At 41.2% G+C, this 21,980-nt stretch overlaps 1 protein-coding gene across 1 annotated transcript in view; it reads right to left on the reverse strand.

Moving 5' to 3' along the window:
* Positions 1–21,980, reverse strand: part of ADAMTS7 (ADAM metallopeptidase with thrombospondin type 1 motif 7) — a 168,690-nt gene that overhangs the window by 113,592 nt on the left and 33,118 nt on the right. Inside the window, exons 3-7 of the mRNA XM_074232515.1 lie at positions 19,654–19,849; positions 15,266–15,468; positions 4,288–4,371; positions 3,331–3,455; positions 1,709–1,858 (exon numbers count right to left, since the gene is read on the reverse strand). Of these exons, the coding sequence (XP_074088616.1) occupies positions 1,709–1,858; positions 3,331–3,455; positions 4,288–4,371; positions 15,266–15,468; positions 19,654–19,849 (758 nt within the window). The remainder of the gene's footprint in view (positions 1–1,708; positions 1,859–3,330; positions 3,456–4,287; positions 4,372–15,265; positions 15,469–19,653; positions 19,850–21,980) is intronic.

Raw genomic sequence — 21,980 nt, forward strand, 5'->3', positions numbered from 1 at the left:
CAGGTAAATGAACTAGGCCACTTATTTCATTTCAGCTCTGTGTTTAAGCCCTAGTTCAAGTAGTGACTTGACCAAGGCCACTCATTTCTTTAGGAGTACTGATGCTAAGTTGAAGGACCTGGGTTCAATTTCCATTTTTGATGCTTGTGGGACCTTGGACAGGTCACCTATCTTCTCTGGCCTCATTTTCCCCAAATGGAAAATAAGGAGATTAAACTGGGGTGACCTCTGGGGTTCCTTCTGACCCTCCCTAGATCTAAATTCCAAATTCCTTGCCTATGACATCTGGAAAATATCCTTTTGGCAGAACTAACAAAGCCAGGGCCAAAGGGTCACTCCCATGCCTCTGAAGGGGGATTCCATGACCTTTGACTCAAGAGGGTTTAGTGAAATGAAAACATGAATCCCTCTCCCGACATCTGGGGATAGAAAGGTGAGGAACATGACCCCACACAATAACCTCAGTGTTGTGGGTCACAGTGGGTCAGAATGGGCTGGAGCCTCTGGACAGTCAATTTGGGATATTTAATGTGCATAGGTATTGAAACTGAATCCCTTGTGGAATCTAGGTGGGGCAGAAGGAGAAGAATTCAGAAAACCTGAAGGGGTCAGAGGGTCAGAGTCCCATAACAACTAACTGTGGGAATCCAGGGTTTTTGGATATGGGCAGACCCAAGGCAGAATGCTCTTGCCAAGGATGAAACTACCACTGACCTTGTGACATGGAGCTTAAGGAACCCAATTCTCCAACAGAAACACCAAAGAAAGCTCCCCGGTCAGTGGTTTCCCCAGAGCTACCCTAATCCGCCAGCAAGGACATTTGCCAAACACCCTTGTTTTCCCTCCTTCTAACCTAATCACAGTAGAAGTGACCTTGCTAGGGAATGCCAATCCACAGGCATGGGACCTCTCCTTTTCTATAGACCATCTACAGGAAACCTCAGAACAAAGGAGAGTTTATGAGAGGGTCATGGGCAGCACCTCCTGTTTTCTAGGGTCAATTATCTGGCCTAGACTGGACTGGACTAATTATACCTTGATTTATAGAGGACCAAGAAAGATATGTGAAGTGCTTTGTGAACCTTAAAGAGTCACATAATCTCTCTCTCTCTCTCTCTCTCTCTCTCTCTCTCTCTCTCTCTCTCTCTTCATTTATCCATCCATCCATGCATCCATCCATTCATCTACTGTGTATTTATTTTCAATATTTATATATTTACATATATATTAATAGCTAAGATCCATATGTCTATATATCTATTATCTAGCCATCCTTCTATTTATCCAGCTATTTGTCATCTACCTATCATACATTCAACTGTCCATCCATCTCTCTGCTTATTTACCTATCATCCATCCATCTATCCATCATTTGTCTATTTACTTATTTATTTATTTATTTACTTTTCTATTTATTTATCCGTATATCATACATCCATTTATCCACCCACCATGTGTTTAGCTATCTTCTATTTCTTCGTCCATCCAACTATCGATCATTTACTTCTCAATACCTATCTACACATTCAGCAGGTGTAGCTATTATTTAGCAGAATCACAGGATCTCAGAGACGATAAGGTAGCTCAGAGGTCATCTAATCGAGCCCTAGTTGATCAGGAATCTCTTGTTGGAAATAGGGAAGCCTAATTCTCAGGAATATTTCCATTTATCTCCCAAGATGTTCATTTTCAGACAGGAGGTAGATACCTGTGTCCAAGTTCATGGGCCACAGTGAAGGCCAGAGGGAGACCAGTGTCTTCATTGATATTACAACTCCTATGGGGTTGGCACATCCCTGATACGTGTGATAAGCCCAATGTTTCACAGGGCCGGTTCATAGCAGCGCAGAGATCTCTCCTGGGACACAGAGAGAAAGAGAGACAATGCAGTGAACTTCAATTTAATTCGATGAAAATTTAGGAGATCCTACAATATACAGCATATGGGGTTAGGCACCAGGTACATCAAGGGTGGGGAAACTTTTTTCTGCCAAGGACCATTTGGATATTTATAACATCATTCAAGGGCTATATTTGGTCAAACATTTAAATAAATCACCCCTAAAAAATTCCTAGATTTATTGAATTTTGAGTCCCACCTGTGGATGTTGTGGCAGCACTAGAGCCTTATACAACCTGCAAGTCAGACATTCCCTGACCCTAATGTACATGGAGACAGCAAACCTAGCCTTCAGGGGACTCATAGCTGACAGACTGAAGAAATCATTGACTTTCAGAAAGAAAGGTCTAAGTTTGGGTTCCTGCTGGGATACTTGATAGTTATATGACCATGAGCAAATTGGCTAACCTCTCTTAGCCTCAGTTTCTTCAGTTGTTAAATGGTAATAGTCATACTTCCACCTCTTAGCTCACAGAGATGTTGAGCTTTGTAAAACACCAAATGTGTTGTGTCAGTTATTATTATTATTATTATCATTATCATCATTATTAATAGTCTCAAAGTTAACTCTCATTCTGCTTTCCGGCTATCCATGAAGAGAACTTGGTAAGGGAGTGTGGAAAACTCATTGTACTCTTTACCCACTCCTAGAGGAAAAAAACTGAAGCACATGTGCAAGAGGAACTAATTCTGTCTCCCCTCTAAAACCCAGGGATCTCCGAGGATCTCCATTCCAACTTCTGAGTTTATTGAAGGAGGCTTCAGCATTTTCACTTAAGTCCTCCAAATACCGAATACCCTCACTTTTCACTTCTCCATCCTGCTCCCTTTCCACGACACAGCCCTCTGTTCCTTCTCAGCTACACATTCAAGGTGGAGCAGGCACACATCTTCCCCATTAGACTGGAAGCTCTTTGAGGGTAAGATTCACATCTCCCTCATTAGACTGGAAACTTCCTGAGGGTAAGGTACACATCTTCCCCATTAGAATGGAAACTCTCTGAAGGTAAGGCATACATCTTTCCCATTAAGAGTGCAAGTTCAGGGGCGGCTAGGTGGCGTAGTGGATAAAGCATCGGCCTTGGAGTCAGGAGTACCTGGGTTCAAATCCGGTCTCAGACACTTAATTAATGACCTAGCTGTGTGGCCTTGGGCAAGCCACTTAACCCCATTTGCCTTGTAAAAAAAAACCTAAAAAAAAAAAAGAGTGCAAGTTCCCTGGGGGGTAGGGCACATTAGACTGGGAGCTCTGGGAGGCTTAGATATACTTCATCTATTAGGGTAAGTTTCCTAATAGCAAAAATTATGATTTCCTGCTATACTCTCCAAGGTCCAGGGCCTAGATTTCCCCATTGGTCAGAGGATATTTAAGACAGTCATTATTAGTGAAAAGTAGTTTCCCACCATCAGCACCCACTCCCACTCCATACCTTGTCAGCAGAACTGCCACATCATGATGCAGTGGGTGGTGGTCGCCCTTCATGTTAATACTTTTCTGCCATTTGCAGAAACTTCTTAGAGTATTATCTGCATGATGAGTGATCTTGAGATCCTCCTGGGAAAAGAGAGGAGCTGTTCATTTGCACCTTCTTCCCCTGGGTCATAAGAAAAGCTCAGAAAGGTCCAGATATGGAATGTGGTTGGCTGATGCCTCCCCAGATTCCTCTCTCCCCAGTCCAGTGTTCTTGCTGATAGCCTCAGTTCGTCTCAAGACCCTAACAAGCCTGGACATTCCATGTATACTATTTATATTTCTTCAGGTGACTCCCCCTGAAGTTTCATGACCCTGGCCACAGAAGTTTCATGACCCTGGCCACAGAGTTTAGACCCAGGAAGAGAAACTGCCTCTTCCTTTCATCAGCTTAAAGTTGGAGTAGTCCTTTGAGGTTATCTATGCCAACCCCCTTATTTTACAGATGAGGAAACTCATCTGGTTAAGTGACTTTGATTCTAGTCACTCAAGGACTAAGTGGCAAAATTGGGATTTGAACTCAGTCCCTGTGACTCCAAAACTGGTCCTTTTCTCATCACATCACATGTAAGCATCTGTTCCATATCCCAAGGTCTTCCAACATGGCCAGGTCATTAATGGATAGAAATTTGAACAGGATTTTTCCAGAGGCAATGCATCAACCCAAAGGAAGAGTTCAAGGTAGAAATTTCAGGCAATGCTGGACCAATAGGAAAGTGATTTGGGAGCAGACAAGTCTTTCAGTGTATCTCATACCCTACCATTCAGGGACTTGCTTGCTGCAATCCTGGACAGGTTTGAAAGGAGATAGACTGAGTGAATCTTCACTTTGGGGTTCTGGTTTAGGATAACTCAGGCCCCCCCCATACCCTTACTTCCAAAAGAGGGAAGGTTTCAGAGTCTTTAAATGGATTACCTCTTCCTTTCCCAATAGGATCAAGCGCACAATGGAGATATGAATGGGGTTGCCAATGCTGGGGTCATGGAACAGTCCGGCCACCTGTCCAAAGAAATAGAAGAAAGCATTTCTCATTCAACAAGGAAAGACAATTACCAAAATCACTCACTGAGGCATATCTTTGACCCATTAATAACACCTATTCCCAAAGAGCTCAAAGAAGAAAATGAAACATATATGTACAAAAAAATTTATAGCAGTTATTTTTTTCATAGAGAAATATTAGAAACTAAGGGGATACTTATCACTTGGGGAATGGTTGGACAAACTATGGTATATGAATATAATGGAATATTTTTTGTGCAAAAGAAATGATGAAGGGGACAGTTTTAGAAAAACCTAGAAAGACTTCTGCAGAATGAAGTGAGCCCAATTGGGAGAACAATGAATATAGCAAAAATAGCTTTGTAAAGAAAAACATCTTAGGGGGCAGCTAGGTGGCGCAGTGGATAGAGCACTGGCCCTGGAGTCAGGAGTACTTGAGTCCAAATCTGGCCTCAGACACTTAATAATGACCTAGCTGTGTGGCCTTGGGCAAGCCACTTAACCCCATTGCCTTGCAAAAACCTAAAAAAAAAAATCTTAGAAAGACTAAATGAAGAAGGCTGATTGGAAATCACATGCCATGGTTTCCAGAAGACCAAATGAAGAATGATGACAGACAGGTGATAGACTCAAGATACAGGATGAGGCATACTTTGTCACATATAGATAATATGTGAATTTATTTTCCTTGACAGCATATTTGTAGGCAAGTTTTCATTTTTCTTTTTTTTAATGGGAGGGGGGGAGATGAGAGGAATAGGGGAATCAGAGATAGAATTCAAAAGAAATCATTGAATTAAAAAAAATTACCAATTCTATATTTCTTGAAGACTTACAAAGTGCTTTACAAATATTAGCTCATTTTATCCTCACAAAAATGCTTGGGAGGTTGGTGTTTTTATCACTCCAATTTTACAGAAAAGGAAACTGAGGCAAAAAAGCTTAGAGGAATCACATACAAGCAGGATAGCTTTAAAAGTTTTGCGTTGAATTTATTATATATTAAAAATAAAAGCAAGTTCTATACAATTAGAGTTGGTTCATATATAATCCTCTTTTCTATTCATATACATTATATGTAAATATACACATATACTTATGTCTATATGTATATACTTTATATACATGGAAGTGATCATTTTTATTTGGTGTTTAAGTTCAGAATTTTTTTTTAAAAAAAAGATAACTGTCAGGGGTGGCTAGGTGGTGCAGTGGATGGAGCACCAGCCCTGGAGTCAGGAGTACCTGAGTTCAAATCTGGCCTCAGACACTTAATAATTAGATAGCTGTGTGGCCTTGGGCAAGTCACTTAACCCCACTTCCTTGCAAAAAAAAACCCTAAAAAAAATAACTGTCTATGATGTTCCTTCCAAAGGATAAATGTCTGGAAAACCCTCTCTAAGTATGTTGCTTGAGAGCAATATTTCATCCCCTGAATCCTTGTAATACTTTCTCTGCCTCCAGTGCCACCCGTGGGAAATTCCCTAGTTTAGGCTAGTTGCAAAACTTGTCTACTCCATGAGATTATCAGTGACAGAGACACTTATTCCTAGCACCATTGGATTAGAGATTTACTGCTGGAAGGACCTTTAGAAGGTTTGTAATCCAATCTCATTTTGCTTGGTTATTTTCAGTCAAGTCTGTCTGAATTTTTTTAGCAAAAATACCAGAGTGGTTTGCTATTCCCCTCTCCAGCTCATTTTATAGATGAGAAAATTGAGGGAAACAAGGTAAAGTGACTTGTCCAGGGTCACACAGTTTGTAAGTGTCCAAGGCTGGATTTGAACTCAACAAGAAGAGTCTTTCTGATTCCTGGCCCATTGGGTCACCTAACTGCCCCATTTTACAGGTGGAGAAACTGATGACGTTTCCAAGTTCACCCAGATAATGACTGACAAAGGCAATTTTGAATCCAAAGCCAGAGTAAGGTAGAGGGTGGGAGTGAGCTATGAGAAGGAAAAAGAAATCCTGGCTATTTTGAAATAATGGTGCAGATTAGATTATTTTTTTCCTAGAAGCCATGGGGTCAGTTAAAAATTCCCAAGTCTTTTTCCCCATTAACTGCAGCCAAGTCTTGTCTCTCCAGATCATATTTATGCAATCTTTTTTTTAAAAAGTCTAAATTCATGATTTGACATTTACCCCTGTGAAATTTCATCTCTCTCATTTCAATTCATCCTTACAGCCTGTCAAAATCTTAATGACTCTAGATTGTATCATTTCATGAATCAGGTCCCCCTCCCAGCACTGTGACTGAACCTTGGAAAGGTCTCTGATACATTCTGGGAGGAAGAATGGGGAGTAAACCAGGACCTTTTGTCTCTTATGGCTTTTTTTTGAGTTCATATGTCTTTACATTAGAGGGAACTGTTCCCAGAATGTTTCTCATCTACAGAATGTGGAGGCAGTGGCAAGGGCTTGGACTTGGGAGTTTGGCCTCGGTTTGCTCATCTGTAATTATAATGGAATTGATAAAGCTTACAAAATGCTTTCTAAACATTATCTCACAGGAGCCTGGAAACAATGCTGTGAGGAAGATATTGTGATTCCTTCTTTTTTTACAGATGCCTTCTTGCTCGTGGCCACACAGTCAGGTAATCTGATCTGGAAAGAGTCATAGAGAGAACCAGCCATGGGACTGGAAAGAAGTCGGAAAATAGAATCCCTTGGTTTCCAAAGTCTCTACCAGTTTTTGAGACCATGATTCCTCTCTGGACCTCAGTTTTCCTCTCTGTAAAATGGGGGGGGGGTAGGACTGGATTTCTTTCAAGGTCCTTTTAGTTCTATATTCAAAGTCCATTCTCTACACAGATGCCCAAATTATCTTCCTAATGTATAGGTCTAACTATTACCCACTTAAAATTTTTCTTGGGCTCCCTATTACCAGTGGAATAAAATTATCTTTTTAGCCCTCTCCCCTTATAATCTGGCTCCAACTCATTTCACTAGCTTTATTTCATAACATTTTCCTTCACACTCTCTATATTTCAACCCAACTAAATTCTCCAATCTCTGTGATTCAAACTCAGGCTGCCTCCCCAATGCTCTTCATTTCCATGGGTATAGATCCTTGTCTTCAGCTTAGTTGCCAACCCCCAGAATCATGGGGTTATAAGGTTCACTGGGAAGCCCTCCCTGGTCTGCCTCCCCCAAATGAAAGGGAGTCCTCCCTCCCACTTTGAAGATCATGCTTTGAGAGACCTCTTATCCTCACACTGCTATTGGGTCTAAGGCCATCTGGACAAGCCATGTCCCAGTTCCCTCAATAGAAGGAAAACTCCTTTTGGGCAGAGACTCAAGAGTAGCTTCCTTCAAGATTTGGCTCAAGAATCACATTCTCCTGGAGGAACATCCTGGTTCCCTTTGCTTTCAGTGCCTCTGAGATGACTTTTCATCTACAGGGCAAGAAATCTTGATTATAACTAGTTATTTATAGGTCATCTCTTCAACTACAATGTGCCCTCTGGGAAGGCAGGAACTGATTTTTTTGCTTTTCTTTGTACACCCATTTTAACACAGTATCTGTGTTGATAAATGCTCATTGACTGACTTATGGATAATAAGATTTGCCCTTCATTTTCAAAGATCATAAGATAAGTTAGCTGATGCCATGACAAGCACATGACTAATAGATAATGACTGGGAAAGTGATAGAATCATGATTTTATTAGTAATAGGAACTTCCAATTGTCTCTATTCATACAGGTGGGTATTTTCTCCCCAAATTTCAGTCTCAGAGAGTGACCTAGAGCAGAGGTATCAAAAATATGGCCAAACAAGTCACATTCAGTCCACAATAATCCTGAATCAAATTGAAATATAGGTTCCATTTTATTTTGATATATTACAGGATTAATAAAAAAAGAAATGCATAAACATGTAGTTTTCTAAGTAATTATACAACCTTCAGGGACTGATCCAGTGACCCCTACTTCTATTTGAATTTGACACTTCAGGCCTAGAGCATTAAGAGGTGAAGTGATGTGTCCAGGATCATTCAGCTCCTACATGTGATGGGCAAAGCATGAATTCAGGTCTCCCTGACTTCAAGACCATTTGTCTATCCACTGCATCACATACTTAATAAATATTAATATTAACTAATAAATATTAATACATATTTATTATTAAATTAAGGGGCATCTATTGAAATCAATTGGCTCTGGAGGTGCCCAGCATTTCCCATTTTATGGGAAACCAAACTCCCACAGGGGGAGAAGAGGTTCTCCAGGATGTCAGAGCAGTCATGAGGGGTCAGATGATAAAAAGTCAAAGGGGGAAGGGAGGGTCTGGTCCATTCTGTCTCCCCTGCAGTGAGGATGGGACTTGCAGATTGTGTGTAGATCCCTGAAGCAAATTTACTGGTGACATTTAAAAATGTGAAGACAGGTCTGGGGAGTCTAAATGCCAATTAGATTCCAATTAGTTTTTCCATTAGCATCAAAGGAGAGATTAAGCAGAAAGGTAAGCCCATTGGACTCACACAATAGCTTTATAATGAGCGACTGATTTGGTTAGGGCTGATTATACAATGATGATGTCGACAGAGGCATCCTTGGGAGAAACTGGTGCCAGACCAGAGGCTTATGTTTTTGTTCCCTCTTCCACAACTAACAGTTAAGGCAGCGTAGCCTCCAAACAAGAGAGTCAGCTACAGCCAGGGAGCTCAGTTAGCCTAGAAAATCTCCCAGCCAAGAACTTCAGCTGCAGCAAGCAAGTTCAATGGTTAGAGACACCCCCCCCCCATCTTTCAATCCCAAGTCATCAACCCTGGTAGAGTTCCAGAGCTGGATACAAAACAGACAATTTGTCAACTGTCAACAGGCCCATTTGGAATGTCACCACCAATAAGACCCCTACTCACTACCAATAAGACCTCCATGAAGCTGGCAAACATTAAAGGACATCTTCATGGGTGACCATTTGTAAGAGGACATCATACGCCTTGACCTCAGAGAATAAAATTATAAATAATGGGAAAAGGTTGTAGAAAGGCAGATTTGGAGTCTGCAGAAGGCCAACCTTCCTACAAAGAGGGCCACCCTAACTTTAAGAAGGTCTTCCTCACTGAAGAAGGGAATTCACACCAATAGGTGTTGAAGTCCTTTTCAATTCTGAGATTCTCTGAATTTATGGGGAAAGGGTCTAGTGCAGATGCAGGATTTGGAGCTGGAGGAGATTTTCAAGATCAAGAAGATATATTTCAAACAGGGCCAGAGCTGGCAACAGGCACAGGAGAGACACCTCCCAGTCAACCCAAACTAGCCAACAATTTAAATTGTCAGCATCAATATTTAAAACTTAGAAATCAGCAAATGCAACAAATCATGGCTTGATTTATTTATTTAAGGTTGACTGTATACATGCCATTAATAACGCAAATTAAAATGAAAAGCGCGTTATGGTATACTTTTTTTGAGAGCTGGTTGTTAAACAAGCATCCCCTGGATTTCAGATCAGATCAGGAAAAACAATAGCTATTTTTGTAATCATCAGTAAATTTGGAGTCCAAACCTCTGGGGTAGAAATGTGCTCTGCTGCTGATTGACTGTGATCTTGGACTTATTCTCTCTGAATCTCAGTTCCCCTTTCTATAAAATGAAGAGGTTGGACGAAATGATCTCTATTAGGTATTTTCAAAACCTTAATCTAAGAATATCGTGTCTCTCTCTCTCTCTCTCTCTCTCTCTCCATATATATATATATATATATATAGATATAGATATAGATATAGATATATATATATATATATATATATATATATATATATATATACATACATAGGATGGATTGGAAACATGGAGGTAGGATGGAGTGAGGAAACTTTTAATAATCCTAAATCCTAACAAGAGGCAATAAGGCAGGTCAGATCTAGAAAAGGGGCTGTAATTTGATATTCTCATGGTGTAGGAGACAGTGTACTGTGGTAAAAAGGGCACAGCATTTGAAGTCAGTGAAACTGGGTTCAAAATCTGATGATCTTGGCCAAGTCACTTAACTAACTTAGCTTCCTTTTCTGAAAATGAGAATAGACTAAATGAAACCTAAACATTCTAAAGTTGGCAATCTGATAATGTGTGGAGAGGGAGGATAAGTCAGAGGAACTGCCCTCTCTACTTAAAATGTAAATAAATAAAACTCTTGGGATTTGGAGGGAGCTAAGAGAGACTTTGAAGATTCAGACTGAGTGTTGTCTCCCAGATATAGTGTGAAATCTTGGGGAATAGGGACTTTGTTCCCCTTTTCCTGTAACTCTACTCAGCCACAGCATTTATGAATCCTTCATTTTATAGATATGAAAATAAAACCCAGAGAGGGTAAGGAACTCATCCTAGGTCACACAGCTTGTAAGAGATTGAGCTAAAATTTAAACATGGGCCTTTTGCTCGTAATCCAGATCTTTCTCCCCCACAGGGCCACAGAGTTGGCCCTGGATTGAAATGGGCACGTCTGGAGGTGTCTCCACTATGCCTGTTGCCAAAGAAGGAGGAGGAAGAGATTGTTTTACTGGCTACAAGGTGGCGCCAGGGCCACGGTTGGCAGTGGGAAGGCAGAATCAGGAGGCAGCCAACTAGAGAAACAAGCCAGGTAATTACCCAGCTTGAGTCCAAACCCCGCCGCCACAGCAGCTGCTGCTGCCAGTTCATCATGGACAGTTATATGGAAAAACAGAATGTGTGGTGGAAAGAAAGGCTAAGAGAGGGGAAGTGTGTGGGGATAACTCTCGACCATATCCAAGATGCTTTATCCGAAGAGTTTATGTGGGGTGGGAGATGAAGCAGAGCCAAGCCCCATTTTGAAGATGAGGAAACTGAGACCCAAGGCAGAGGGTTGACTTGCCCATAATGAGTTAGTTGCCAAGCCAGGAAGAGAATCCAGCACTCCCATTTCCCTAGTTCAGGCCCCAAGGACTAATCTTTAGTAGTCCAAATACAGTTTATAGTAGACCCAAGATCACCCCTGTAGAGGCAGTTCTTGGGGATGAAATTCTTTCCTCCAATTCTTTCTAGTCTTCTAAGACTCTATCTATAGAGAGAACCACTGGATCTGGAGTCAGAAACATCTGGAGTCCAAGACACTTATTACCTTGATGATGCTAAGCAGTCAATCTTCTTGGGACTCAGTTTCCTTATTTGTAAAAGAGGAGACTGACAATACTAAGCTTACATCCTCAAATAGAAAGGAACCCAGAAGTAGAAAGATGCTTTTTTTGCAAGGCAATGGGGTTAAGTGGCTTGCCCAAGGCCACACAGCTAGGTCATCATTAAGTATCTGAGACTGGATTTGAACCCAGGTACTCCTGACTCCAGGGCCAGTGCTCTATCCACTGTGCCACCTAGCCACCCTGGAAAGATACTTCTAGCAGCCTTCTTTGTTATAACAAAGAACTGGAAATGAAGGGGATGCCCATCAGTTGGGGAATAGCTAAACATATGATAGGAGACGAATGTAATGGAATATTATTGGGCTGTAAGAAATAGTGAAAGGGGTGGATCCCAAGAAAACTGGGATGACTTGTAGGAAATGATGGAGAGTTAAGTGAGCGAACCAGGAGAACAAGAGACCACATCAACACTGGAAAGACCAATGACTTTGTAAAACCTAAGAGATCTGACTGATTCAATGATCAATGATTTCAGAAATCAAATGATTTCTGAATTTCAAATGAAATTCCCAGACAGAGAAGAGGCAGAAGGAGGAAGGCATTGGGAGTATGAAAAATGAGGAAATTCATTTCACTTGACAATCCATGTTTGTTATGAGAATGTTTTTCTTTCCCAATTGCAGGGTAAGAGAGATGGAAAGAATAGAAAGCACATGTTTGTTACTTAATTAAATTAAAAAGGAGATATCAGACTTCATGGTCTCTGATCCTGGCTATGATTTATAATTTAAATTATAAAATTGCCTGGTTATTTTAGAGGTTTAGGTGACTTGCCCAAGGTCATATAGTATTTGGCAGAGGCCAGACTTTCATTCAAGTCTGTTTGCCTTCATGGCCAGCTCTCTACGATCCACAAGCCATGCTGTCACAATCCAAATACATCTGGAGTCTTTTCCTACCCTTAACTAGCATCTCTCCTCATCTTAAGTCATACCACATATATATATACCCAGGGTCCCTGTCTTCTGCAATTTTTTTTCAGGTTTCCTCTATCAAACTTTCTGTCATGTCCCTAATTCACACTGATTCATTAATTCACACAGTCCCAATGTCGCCTTTCCTGAGGACATTTGCATTTGACCAGGGATTAGAGTCTATGACTAAATAGATAAAACCTTAGGTAGAATTTCTGGCAACAGGCAAATGATGGGAGAAGGCAAGAGGCAAGGCATTCTCCTAGTGGTGAGTTTTCATCATCAGAGTCTGCAAGGGGAGAAAATAACCACCTGTAGGTGTCACAGAAAGGATTCCCTTTTAGATATGACTTAGGGTCTCTTGTAATGCAGATGCGATGATTTGGGGATCCAAGTCTATACTAGGGAGCAGTCAAGCAGAAGGAGGAATGGGTTACTGCATCAGCTAATCAAAAGAACAGTAACCAGCACTGTGCCATTCTTTTCACAATGGTGTCCAAAATGAACATAATTCTGCAGATGATGTCTCATCAGGGCAGGGAACCAGGAAAGAGCATCACTCCTACACCTTCATCTCATTTAGTTCATCAAACTTCTTGACCAAATCCTAGCAACCTCTTTACCTGGGCAGTACCTTTTTCCCCTGGTTGAACCCTCTTGGAATGTCCATTTTGAGGAAATATCCAGACCAGTCATGCTCACCCCACTGCTCTCCCAGGACTATTTCCAACTCTGAACTTTGCCCTCCATGCTCCTATGGGGGTTCTTCATCCTTACCTAGATTTTCAGCTCTCTTTTATGGGTTGTCTTTGACAGAACATAAGCATCCTGAGGACAAAGATCTATTCTTTTTTCTTTTATTTGTATTTCCAACACAGCACAATGCCTAACTCCAAATGATTATAAATGCTCATTGATTTCACTTGATTAATATCTCTTGAATCTTGCATTTCCTAATGTAGCCCAAGATTAGCAATACTGGTCTCCATCCTACTGGGCTTCTTTGAGGAAGGACATATAGGAAAGCCTGAATCCCCCGATCCTTCTGTTTTATGACGTGGAATCTGAGACTGGACCTGGCTGACTTGGTAGAGATCCTTATGGTTGGCTAGGGGTCTGATCCCCCAAAACAAACTGTCAATAAACATTTATTAAAGACCTATTATGTAGACACAGAGGAGGTTCAATTTTACTGAATAATTACTTTTCTTTTCATAAATGTAGGAGGAGACACTGTGGCATGGGAGAGGGGGATGAGAGACTTAAAGATTGTGATCTCTCAGTGGTATCAAACTCAAATAGAAACAGGGAGCCACTAAATCTCCATAAAGATGTCCATGCATTACATAGTGACATAGAAAACCACATGCTAACACGATCTGTGTTTTATTTTATTTTCATTTATTTTGTTAAATATTTTCCAGTTACATTTTTATTTGGTTCTGGCCATACTTTAATTATTGCCGGACATAGGTTTGACTATTCTGTTCTACCTATGTGATTAACTTCCTATATGATCTTTGGCAAGTCACCTTATTGATTAGGAACTCAGTTTCCCTGGGTTCTAAGATGCTATCACTCCTCCATCTAGTTTTCTCTTGGATTCCTTAAGGATAGGAACTATGTCTATTCATATACTATGCTTCTCTTCAAGCACCTGTGAAAAGGCTTTGCCCAGAGTAGGATTTTAATAACTGTTCAATGGAGGAGGAAAAAAATAAGAATTATAGATTACCAAAAGTTAAACTTTTGACTAATATGGAAAGATATTCAACTTATAAAATTGTACAACCTATATAAAATTGTTCACTACTATGGGAGGAGAGAGAGAGAGAAAAGAGGGTGGTAGAAAAATGTGGAACTCAAAAACTTGGCAAAGGATAGATGTAGAAAACTACCTTTGCATATAATTAGAAAAAAATTTTTAAAAGTTAATTTTCCACAGCTTTCCCATTGCCTATCTGGTAATGTCGAAACTATTGACCTTGGCATTCAAGGCCCTAAGCAATCCACCTTATAGAACCTTTTCACAATTGCTAAATGTGAACTGATAATTATTATTCAAAACACATTCAGCTAGAATGTAAGATCAAGCATAGTTTTAGTGAGTTGTAAAAAAAAAGAGCAAGACTCGCTAGTTGGGGGGGAAAGGGAAAATCATAACTGCCGAATAATTTTGCCTGTGATGGTATAGGATTTAACTTCACCTCCAGCATTCGTTCTCCTGTCTTCAACTAAATCTGTCCATTTGTTTCATAAGACTCCCCTTTTTGGTATAAGGCATTTAATACATGCTGATTGATTAGTTATTTCCATCCTAAGTCTTAGCCAAGCCAACCTCTTGCCATCCTCCCTTTTCATGCTTCCCTCCTCTCTCCTATCAGTGTCTTCCATGCTTGGAATTGGCTTTGTCCCAAGTCCATCTGGTCAAGTCCTTTCCTTCTTTCAAGACCTATTTCCTCTTCCAGGAGATCGTCCCTGACCACCACCTCACTAGGGAAAAGACACATCTACTGTCCACCATTATTTTCTTGTTGCTCTTCACCTAGGTAACTCCTACGTTCTTCTCTTTCTCCTTCCAGAATCATCTGTGTATAAGTCTATCTCCCAGAAATACTTCCTCAGGAGCCAGGGCTGTGTCCCAGCACTGAACCCAGAGGTTTGCTCATAGACAGAACTCAATAAGTGGGTTTTTAAAAAACGGAATGAACGCAACACGAAGAGTCACTGATAGGAGAGTCCGGAAAGTCCCCAGAGTGCAGAGGTAGCACACTCCAGCCAGGAAGCCAGACATAGAGCCCCAAGCTCTCACCATATTCATAACTGTCAACACGTAGTTCTCCACATGATCCCAGCCATGGTACTCCACCATCTTGCTGTCTGCCACCACTAGGGTCTCCACCCATTTCTCCTTGCTGATGGAGCGCTGCTGCAGCCGCCGTCTCCTCTGCTGTTGTTGCTTCTGCTCCCACCTTTCCCTCCTCTTTTCGAACTTCCCTGGTTTCTCAAGAGATTCTGTGGGGGGAGAGAGAGAGAGAGAGAGAGAGAGAGAGAGAGAGAGAGAGAGAGAAAGAATGAATGAATGGTAGATAGGAAGGGATGAAGCTTTTCATGAGAAGTTATTGTCTCTTAAACATCTGTCAGTTGGGAACCTTCTGGTAATCTTCTCCACATTAGACCAGTTCTTGGACAGCAGGCGGTCTATTCTTGGAGCCACCCCAACCAAAACAAAAAAATTTTCTAGTTTGATAGAACTTTCTAGAAATCATGTTCCACTGGCAAAGCTTTTGAGAACCCAAGAAAAACTTCCATGTTTTAAAATGCCTTCTTGAGGCCGCTAGATGACACAGTAGATAGACTACCGGCCCTGGAGTCAGGAGGGCCTGAATTCAAATTCAAATCCAGCCTTAGACACTTAATAATTACCTAACTGACCTTGCGCAAGTCACTTAACCCCATTGCCTTGCAAAAACCAAATATAAAAAATTTTAAAAATAAAAATAAAATGCCTTCTTTTCTGGTCTCTTGATTTATTTTTATTTTTATTTATTTATTTTTTTATTTTTTTTAGGTAGGCAAGGCAATGGAGTTAAGTAGCTGGCTCGAGGCTACACAGTTAGGTACTTATTGTCTAAGACTGGATTTGAACTCAGGTACTGCTGACTCCAGGGCTGGTGCTCTATCCACTGTGCCATCTAAGCGCCCTGGTCTCTTGATTTAATATCATCCCATTCTAACATGATTCCTCAGATAAGGGGGAATATGAAAAGGATCTACGAAGTGCGGGGAACTCTCATTCCCTCAACTGTCTATGATTTGGCAAATAGACAATCTTTATATATACTAGGAAGTTTTTTGAGTCATTTATTTGGAAGTTAAATGATATGATCAGTTACATAATTAGGAAATATCTTTGTTGTTTGACTGATATTTTTTGGTTGTTATTTTTAGTCATATCTGACTCTTCATGACTCCATATGGGGTTTTCTTGGCAAAAATACTGGAATGGTTTGCTATTGCCTTCTCCAGATCATTTTACAGATGAAGAAACTGAGGCAAACAGGGTTAAGTGACTTGCCCAGGGTCACACAGCTAGTCAGTGTCTGACACCAGATTTGAACTCACAAAGTTGAGTCTCTCTTTCTCCAGGTCTGCCATTCCATCCACTGCACTCAATTTCCTCATCTGTAAAGAGGAACTAAGAATAGATCTCACAGGAACAAATGAGAAAATTTCATATAAAGCACTGAGCAAACTTCCTAGCTCTATATAAAACCATGCTTCTCTGAGGCCTCAGATACTTATTCTCAGTGAGCAGAGGTTTCCTTTAACCTCTCTGGGTCTCATCTTCCATGTGTATGAAGTAGGCAGAATAACATACTTTGTGAGGCTACTTGGCAGGATTATTGTGAAGAACAAATTAGATAACTCAAAGAAAAAGCCTAATGTGAACTAACATTATTATTTGAAATTCAGCTAGAGTGTAATAATAATAGTAATAATAATAATCTTTAGTTTTAGAGAGTTGTAAAAAAAAGAGCAAGACTTGATAGGTGAGGGGCCTCTACTTACTCTGTCATCTCCTAGCTGTCTAACTACGGGCTAGGTAGATAGTCTCCATGAGACTCAGTTTCTTCTTCTGTGAAATAAAGATTAAATAAGAACATTTCTCTTTCCTCTCTCTCTCTCCTGGCTTTTGTGAGTCTCCAAAAACCCAATAGTTATAAAACATCTAAGCAATGTGGAATGATACTCTTGTTTTCAAAGTTTCCAGAACTGGAAAACCTGTAATTTTACCACACACAACCAAGCCCATAGAGGAATGGCCACCAGGAACAAGGCAGCCTTAAATGGCCAAAAGATTACGAATAGTGCCAAATCTGAGAAGACAAGACCTTCCCGCATAAAGGACCAGCCAGGGCTATTTCAGAAGGAAATTGGGCATCTGCCCTAGGACCAATGAGGGAAAACTGAGCTTTCTAAGATGGGAAAGGAGTCTCCAAACAAACTCCTATTCCATCCTGGAAAGGAGGTATTGCAAATATTGTCATCCCCATTTTATAACTAGGGAATTTGAGACTCAAAGACAGCAGCTGCAGCTGTTTTAAATAATGTTTTAAAGTCTGCAAAGTAATTTCCATGCATTCTCTCATTTGTGCCTGAAAACAACCCTGGGAGGTCAGAGCTACAAATATTTTCATGCCCTTTTTACAGATGAAGAACTTGAGACTTAGAGTTGTCCATGGTTGCACTGCTAGAAAAGGTCAGAGAGGCGATTTGAACCTGATTCTTTCTGATTCCAAGTCCAACACAAGGTGAAGAAAAGAGTATGTTTTTCATTAGCACCTAATCTCATTTGATCCTTTCAACCTTGGGAGGTAGGGATTATTATCTTAATTTTATAGTTGGAGAAACTGAGGCAGACAAAGGTTAAGTGATGGATCCAGGGTCATCTAGCTAACAAGTGTCCGAGATCAAATTTGAACTCAGATCTTCCTGACTGGTACCACTGAGTCAGGTCCAGTGCTGTGCCCATGAGCTCAGACCCATGCCCAGGTCTTCCAACTTCCCTCGAGAGGTTTTTCTACAAGCTTCAAGACTGTCTGCAGTGGATGCTGATAGAGAACTACTAGAGTCTTTCTGATATCTGCCCCCACCCCAGTCCCTCCGGTTGTTCCATCTCCATGGCAACCAGTCTCTTGGCTGGGCTATGAGATGCTCCCTAGTCCACTGTGCCTCATTTCCTGCTTCCAGGACACTCACTATGGCACAAGGCCCCCCACTCCCACCCTTACTTAGCTGCACTCATCTGAGGGAGTTCTTCCTTCAGCTTTCAACCAGCCAGAATTCAGTGCCACAGGCCAGAGGACTCATTAAGGAAATCAGAACCACCCATAGTACCTTGGAGCTGGAAGGAACAACAGATGACCTTGACCAATGGCTTCATTTTAGACCTAGAGAAACTGAGATCTGAGATCCCTCAACTTTCTAGGAAGGGAAGTTGAGTCCCTTGACTCCAGTCCAAAGCCCCTTCTCATACACAGTATTTCTCTGCCACCATTGATGTGAAATTTCTATAGACCTTGGTTTCCTTACCTGTAAATGAAAGTGTTGGTCTTGGTGTCTCAGTGGACCCTTCCATCTCTCAATCTATGACTGTTTTGATTAGATATATAGAGCTCAGAACTCAGATCTGAATTCAAATCTTGCCTCAGACCCTATTGGTAGAATTCTGGGCAAATCACTAAACTTTTCTGTGCCTTAGGTTTTTTTATCTATAAAATGGGGCCCCTGGGGCTGTTGGGTTAACTGTTGGGTTAAAAGACCTGGGTATAGGTTTGAGCTCACGGGCACAGCACTGGAACTGGCTTGGTGGTTACCAGTCAGAAAGATCTGAGTTCAGATTTGATCTCAGATACTTGTTAGCTAGATGACCCTGGGTCCATCACTTAACCTCTGTCTGCCTCAACTTCTCCAACTGTAAAATTAGGGTAATAATCCCTCTCTCCCAAGATTGAAAGGATCAAATGAGATTTAGGTAGTCCAGAAAAGTTTTGCTTTGTAAAAGTTAAATCACAATATAAATGCTAATTATTTATATTATTATTACCCTATGATACTCTTACTGTCAACTGCATTATCCAGAAAGACAAGGGAAGTGCAGAAATGGAGAGCCACAGAATTGGAAAGAAGGTTGAGTCCAGCCTCCCCAGGAATCTTTCATCTCCAAGCTTGACCTACCACTTGGAATGATGCCTTGGAACCTTGGGGCCTTGACTGTCACAGCCAACTCCAAGTCTAAGATAAACAGGTCTTTCCGTGGAGAGGTGAGAGAGAGGTAAACCTCACATTTTTCCTGACCCAGGTCCGATTGACTGAAGTGACTGGCTCACACAGATTGGAAACTTAGCATCCATCTGGAAGCCATCAAATCCTTAATAAAGATGGCAGTTTTTTGGGGTTCTTTCAATCTTCTCCTTTGGCCAAACCAAATAAGTGAGACAACAGTAAATGCCAGGTACAATTTCTTTGGAAGGAAAAGAGGGCAAGTCACTTCCATCTGTCAGTCAATCAAAAAAAATTTATTAAGTGCCTTCTTTGTTAGTGCAGAGAATACAAAGAAAGGTATAAGTCCCCACCCTCATTTAACCTCTGTTTCCAGTATATTTCCCAGGGCACTAAAGAAAAAAAAGAAGGTACCTTTGATGCCACATGTACCCAGGACCTTGGGGAGGGGGGTTCCTGTTTGTGCTCTGGGACCCGTTCTCCAGTCTTCCTGGTGTTCTGGTGTCTGTCTCTTGTAAACCACATGAGGTTGTGCCACCCCAGGCCTGGGCTTGATTCCATCCAGGGGTTCAATGAAATAGTCTTCATCGGAGAGTTGGAACACACCTTTCTGGGACAGGGGCAGGATAGGGAGAGGAGGACAAGGAAACATCATCGCTCTGTGTTTGTTATGCACAGGACCAATGGGAATGATCAGTTGAGAGAGCCTAAATCCCCAACACCTACAAAATGAAGACCAAGACCTTCTGCCTGGCAGTCAAAGACTTCTGCAATCTGTTGAATCCATCCCCCACCACCTCCCATTCCTCCTGGGCACCTCAGATCCATTCAAGCTTCTCTCTTCCTTGTCCCCATGTTCCTTCTTGCCTTCAGATTGTTCCTCAGACTATTCATGTGGTCGGGTTGCCCTTTGTCTGCTTTCCCCTGTTGTCATTCTTCAAGGCCAGCATAAATTACAACTCCTCCAGGGAGTGTTATCTGATTAATCCCTCCCTTCTCTGAGTATCTATATGGCCTTCAAAATCTGTACATGTCTTATTTCTTTAGTTAGACTGCAAGCTCTCTGAGGGTAGGGCCTGTGTGTTGAGGTTCTCATAAGCCTATGATAGCCTCATTTTATCTTCACAGCAATCCAAAAGGTATGTCTAACATTAAGAACAATATTGCGAATTGATCAACTATAATGGATGCAACTCCTTTCGGTAGTTCAGAGATCAAGAACATCTCTGAGAGACCTACTAGGGATGATGCCATCCACATCCAAAGGAAAAACAAACAAACCATGGAATCTGAATATATACTATGTTCATTTTTTTAAGACTTCTCTTATGTGTAATTTATGAAGTAAAACTAAATATTTAGGTATAGCTTTTATTACTCCCATTTTACAGATGAGGAAACTGAGACTGAGTAGGTCTGAATGACTTTCTCAGGGTCCTATGCCTAAGTATCTTAAGAAGGTTTGGAACACAGGTCTGTTTGACACCAAGTCTAGGTCTCCATCCATACTTTTGCTAGAACAAGTGACACCAAAATGCCTTTGAACAAATTTTTTTCTTTTTTTTTTTTTTTTTTTAGTTTTTGCAAGGCAAATGGGGTTAAGTGGCTTGCCCAAGGTCACACAGCTAGGTAATTAAGTGTCTGAGGTTGGATTTGAACTCAGGTACTCCTGACTCCAGGGTTGGTGCTCTATCCACTGCGCCATCTAGCCGCCCCCATGAGCCAATTTTTAAGAAGGTGTAGTGTAAACCTCTGTCCAGAGGATAGGCAAAACTAATTAGGTGACTCTTTTTTAAGGGGAATATTATATAAGTAGGGGAGGCAACCCATGCTCTCACTGTTCACTGATGCCTCTTTGTGAAGATCTAAACAACTCTGCACTTTGGCCTTTGCCCACCCTTGCTTAGGGACAGTGACCTTTCCAGAAGGAGAGATAACCATGGATACTTGATGTCAGACACCTTCATGGGAAATAGAGATGATGAAGGACCTTCCCATCACACCATCCCCATGGAGGACCAAGCTCTCACCAATCCCTGGCCAATATGGAGCCATGTATTATCTCTGTGGATTATCTCCACTTAGTCCTGTCTATATCTTGTGTGTACATAGCTGCCTCCCTCATTAGATTGGGAGCTCCTGGTGAGCAGGACCTAATTTTTGCCTTTCTTAGTTTTCCCAGGACTTGAATAAAGTAGGTGCTTAATAGATGTTTATTGATTGCAAGAAGGACTAAGAAGGAATAGCTTTGTCTGCATTTTGACCCAAAAGACAAAGCAAAGAGAAATGAGTTGAGTTGACAGCAGGAGTAGCTTCTTCTAATACCTAGAGATCTCCAAATTGGAACAAAGGAGGGCAGGGTCACCAGACAAAGTGGGACACTTCCTCATGGAAAGGCTGAAAACCACTTACTCCGGACTTGCTGAAGAAGTTTTCCATTTCAGGTATGGATGGGCCACCTGACCTCCAAGGTCCAACCCATTCCAAGAGTCTGAAAGTCTGGGAACAATCTGAGAATCCTCAGTCCTCTGAAACCTCACTCCAAGCTTGCTGCTGACTCAATTTCCATGTCTAAAACTGAACTAGTGAATTTTGATCAACCAAGAAATGTTTGCTAGTCCTATGAAATATTTATTCTTCTACTAAACTACCCTGACCAAAGGTCTCTTAGTCATTAACTCAAAAATAAACATGCATGTTTATTTGCAACTCATCAAGGTCAATATGCACAGAAATCCCAC

The sequence above is a fragment of the Macrotis lagotis genome, chromosome 4 (genome assembly GCF_037893015.1).
Source record: "Macrotis lagotis isolate mMagLag1 chromosome 4, bilby.v1.9.chrom.fasta, whole genome shotgun sequence".
NCBI classification, from domain to species: domain Eukaryota; kingdom Metazoa; phylum Chordata; class Mammalia; order Peramelemorphia; family Peramelidae; genus Macrotis; species Macrotis lagotis.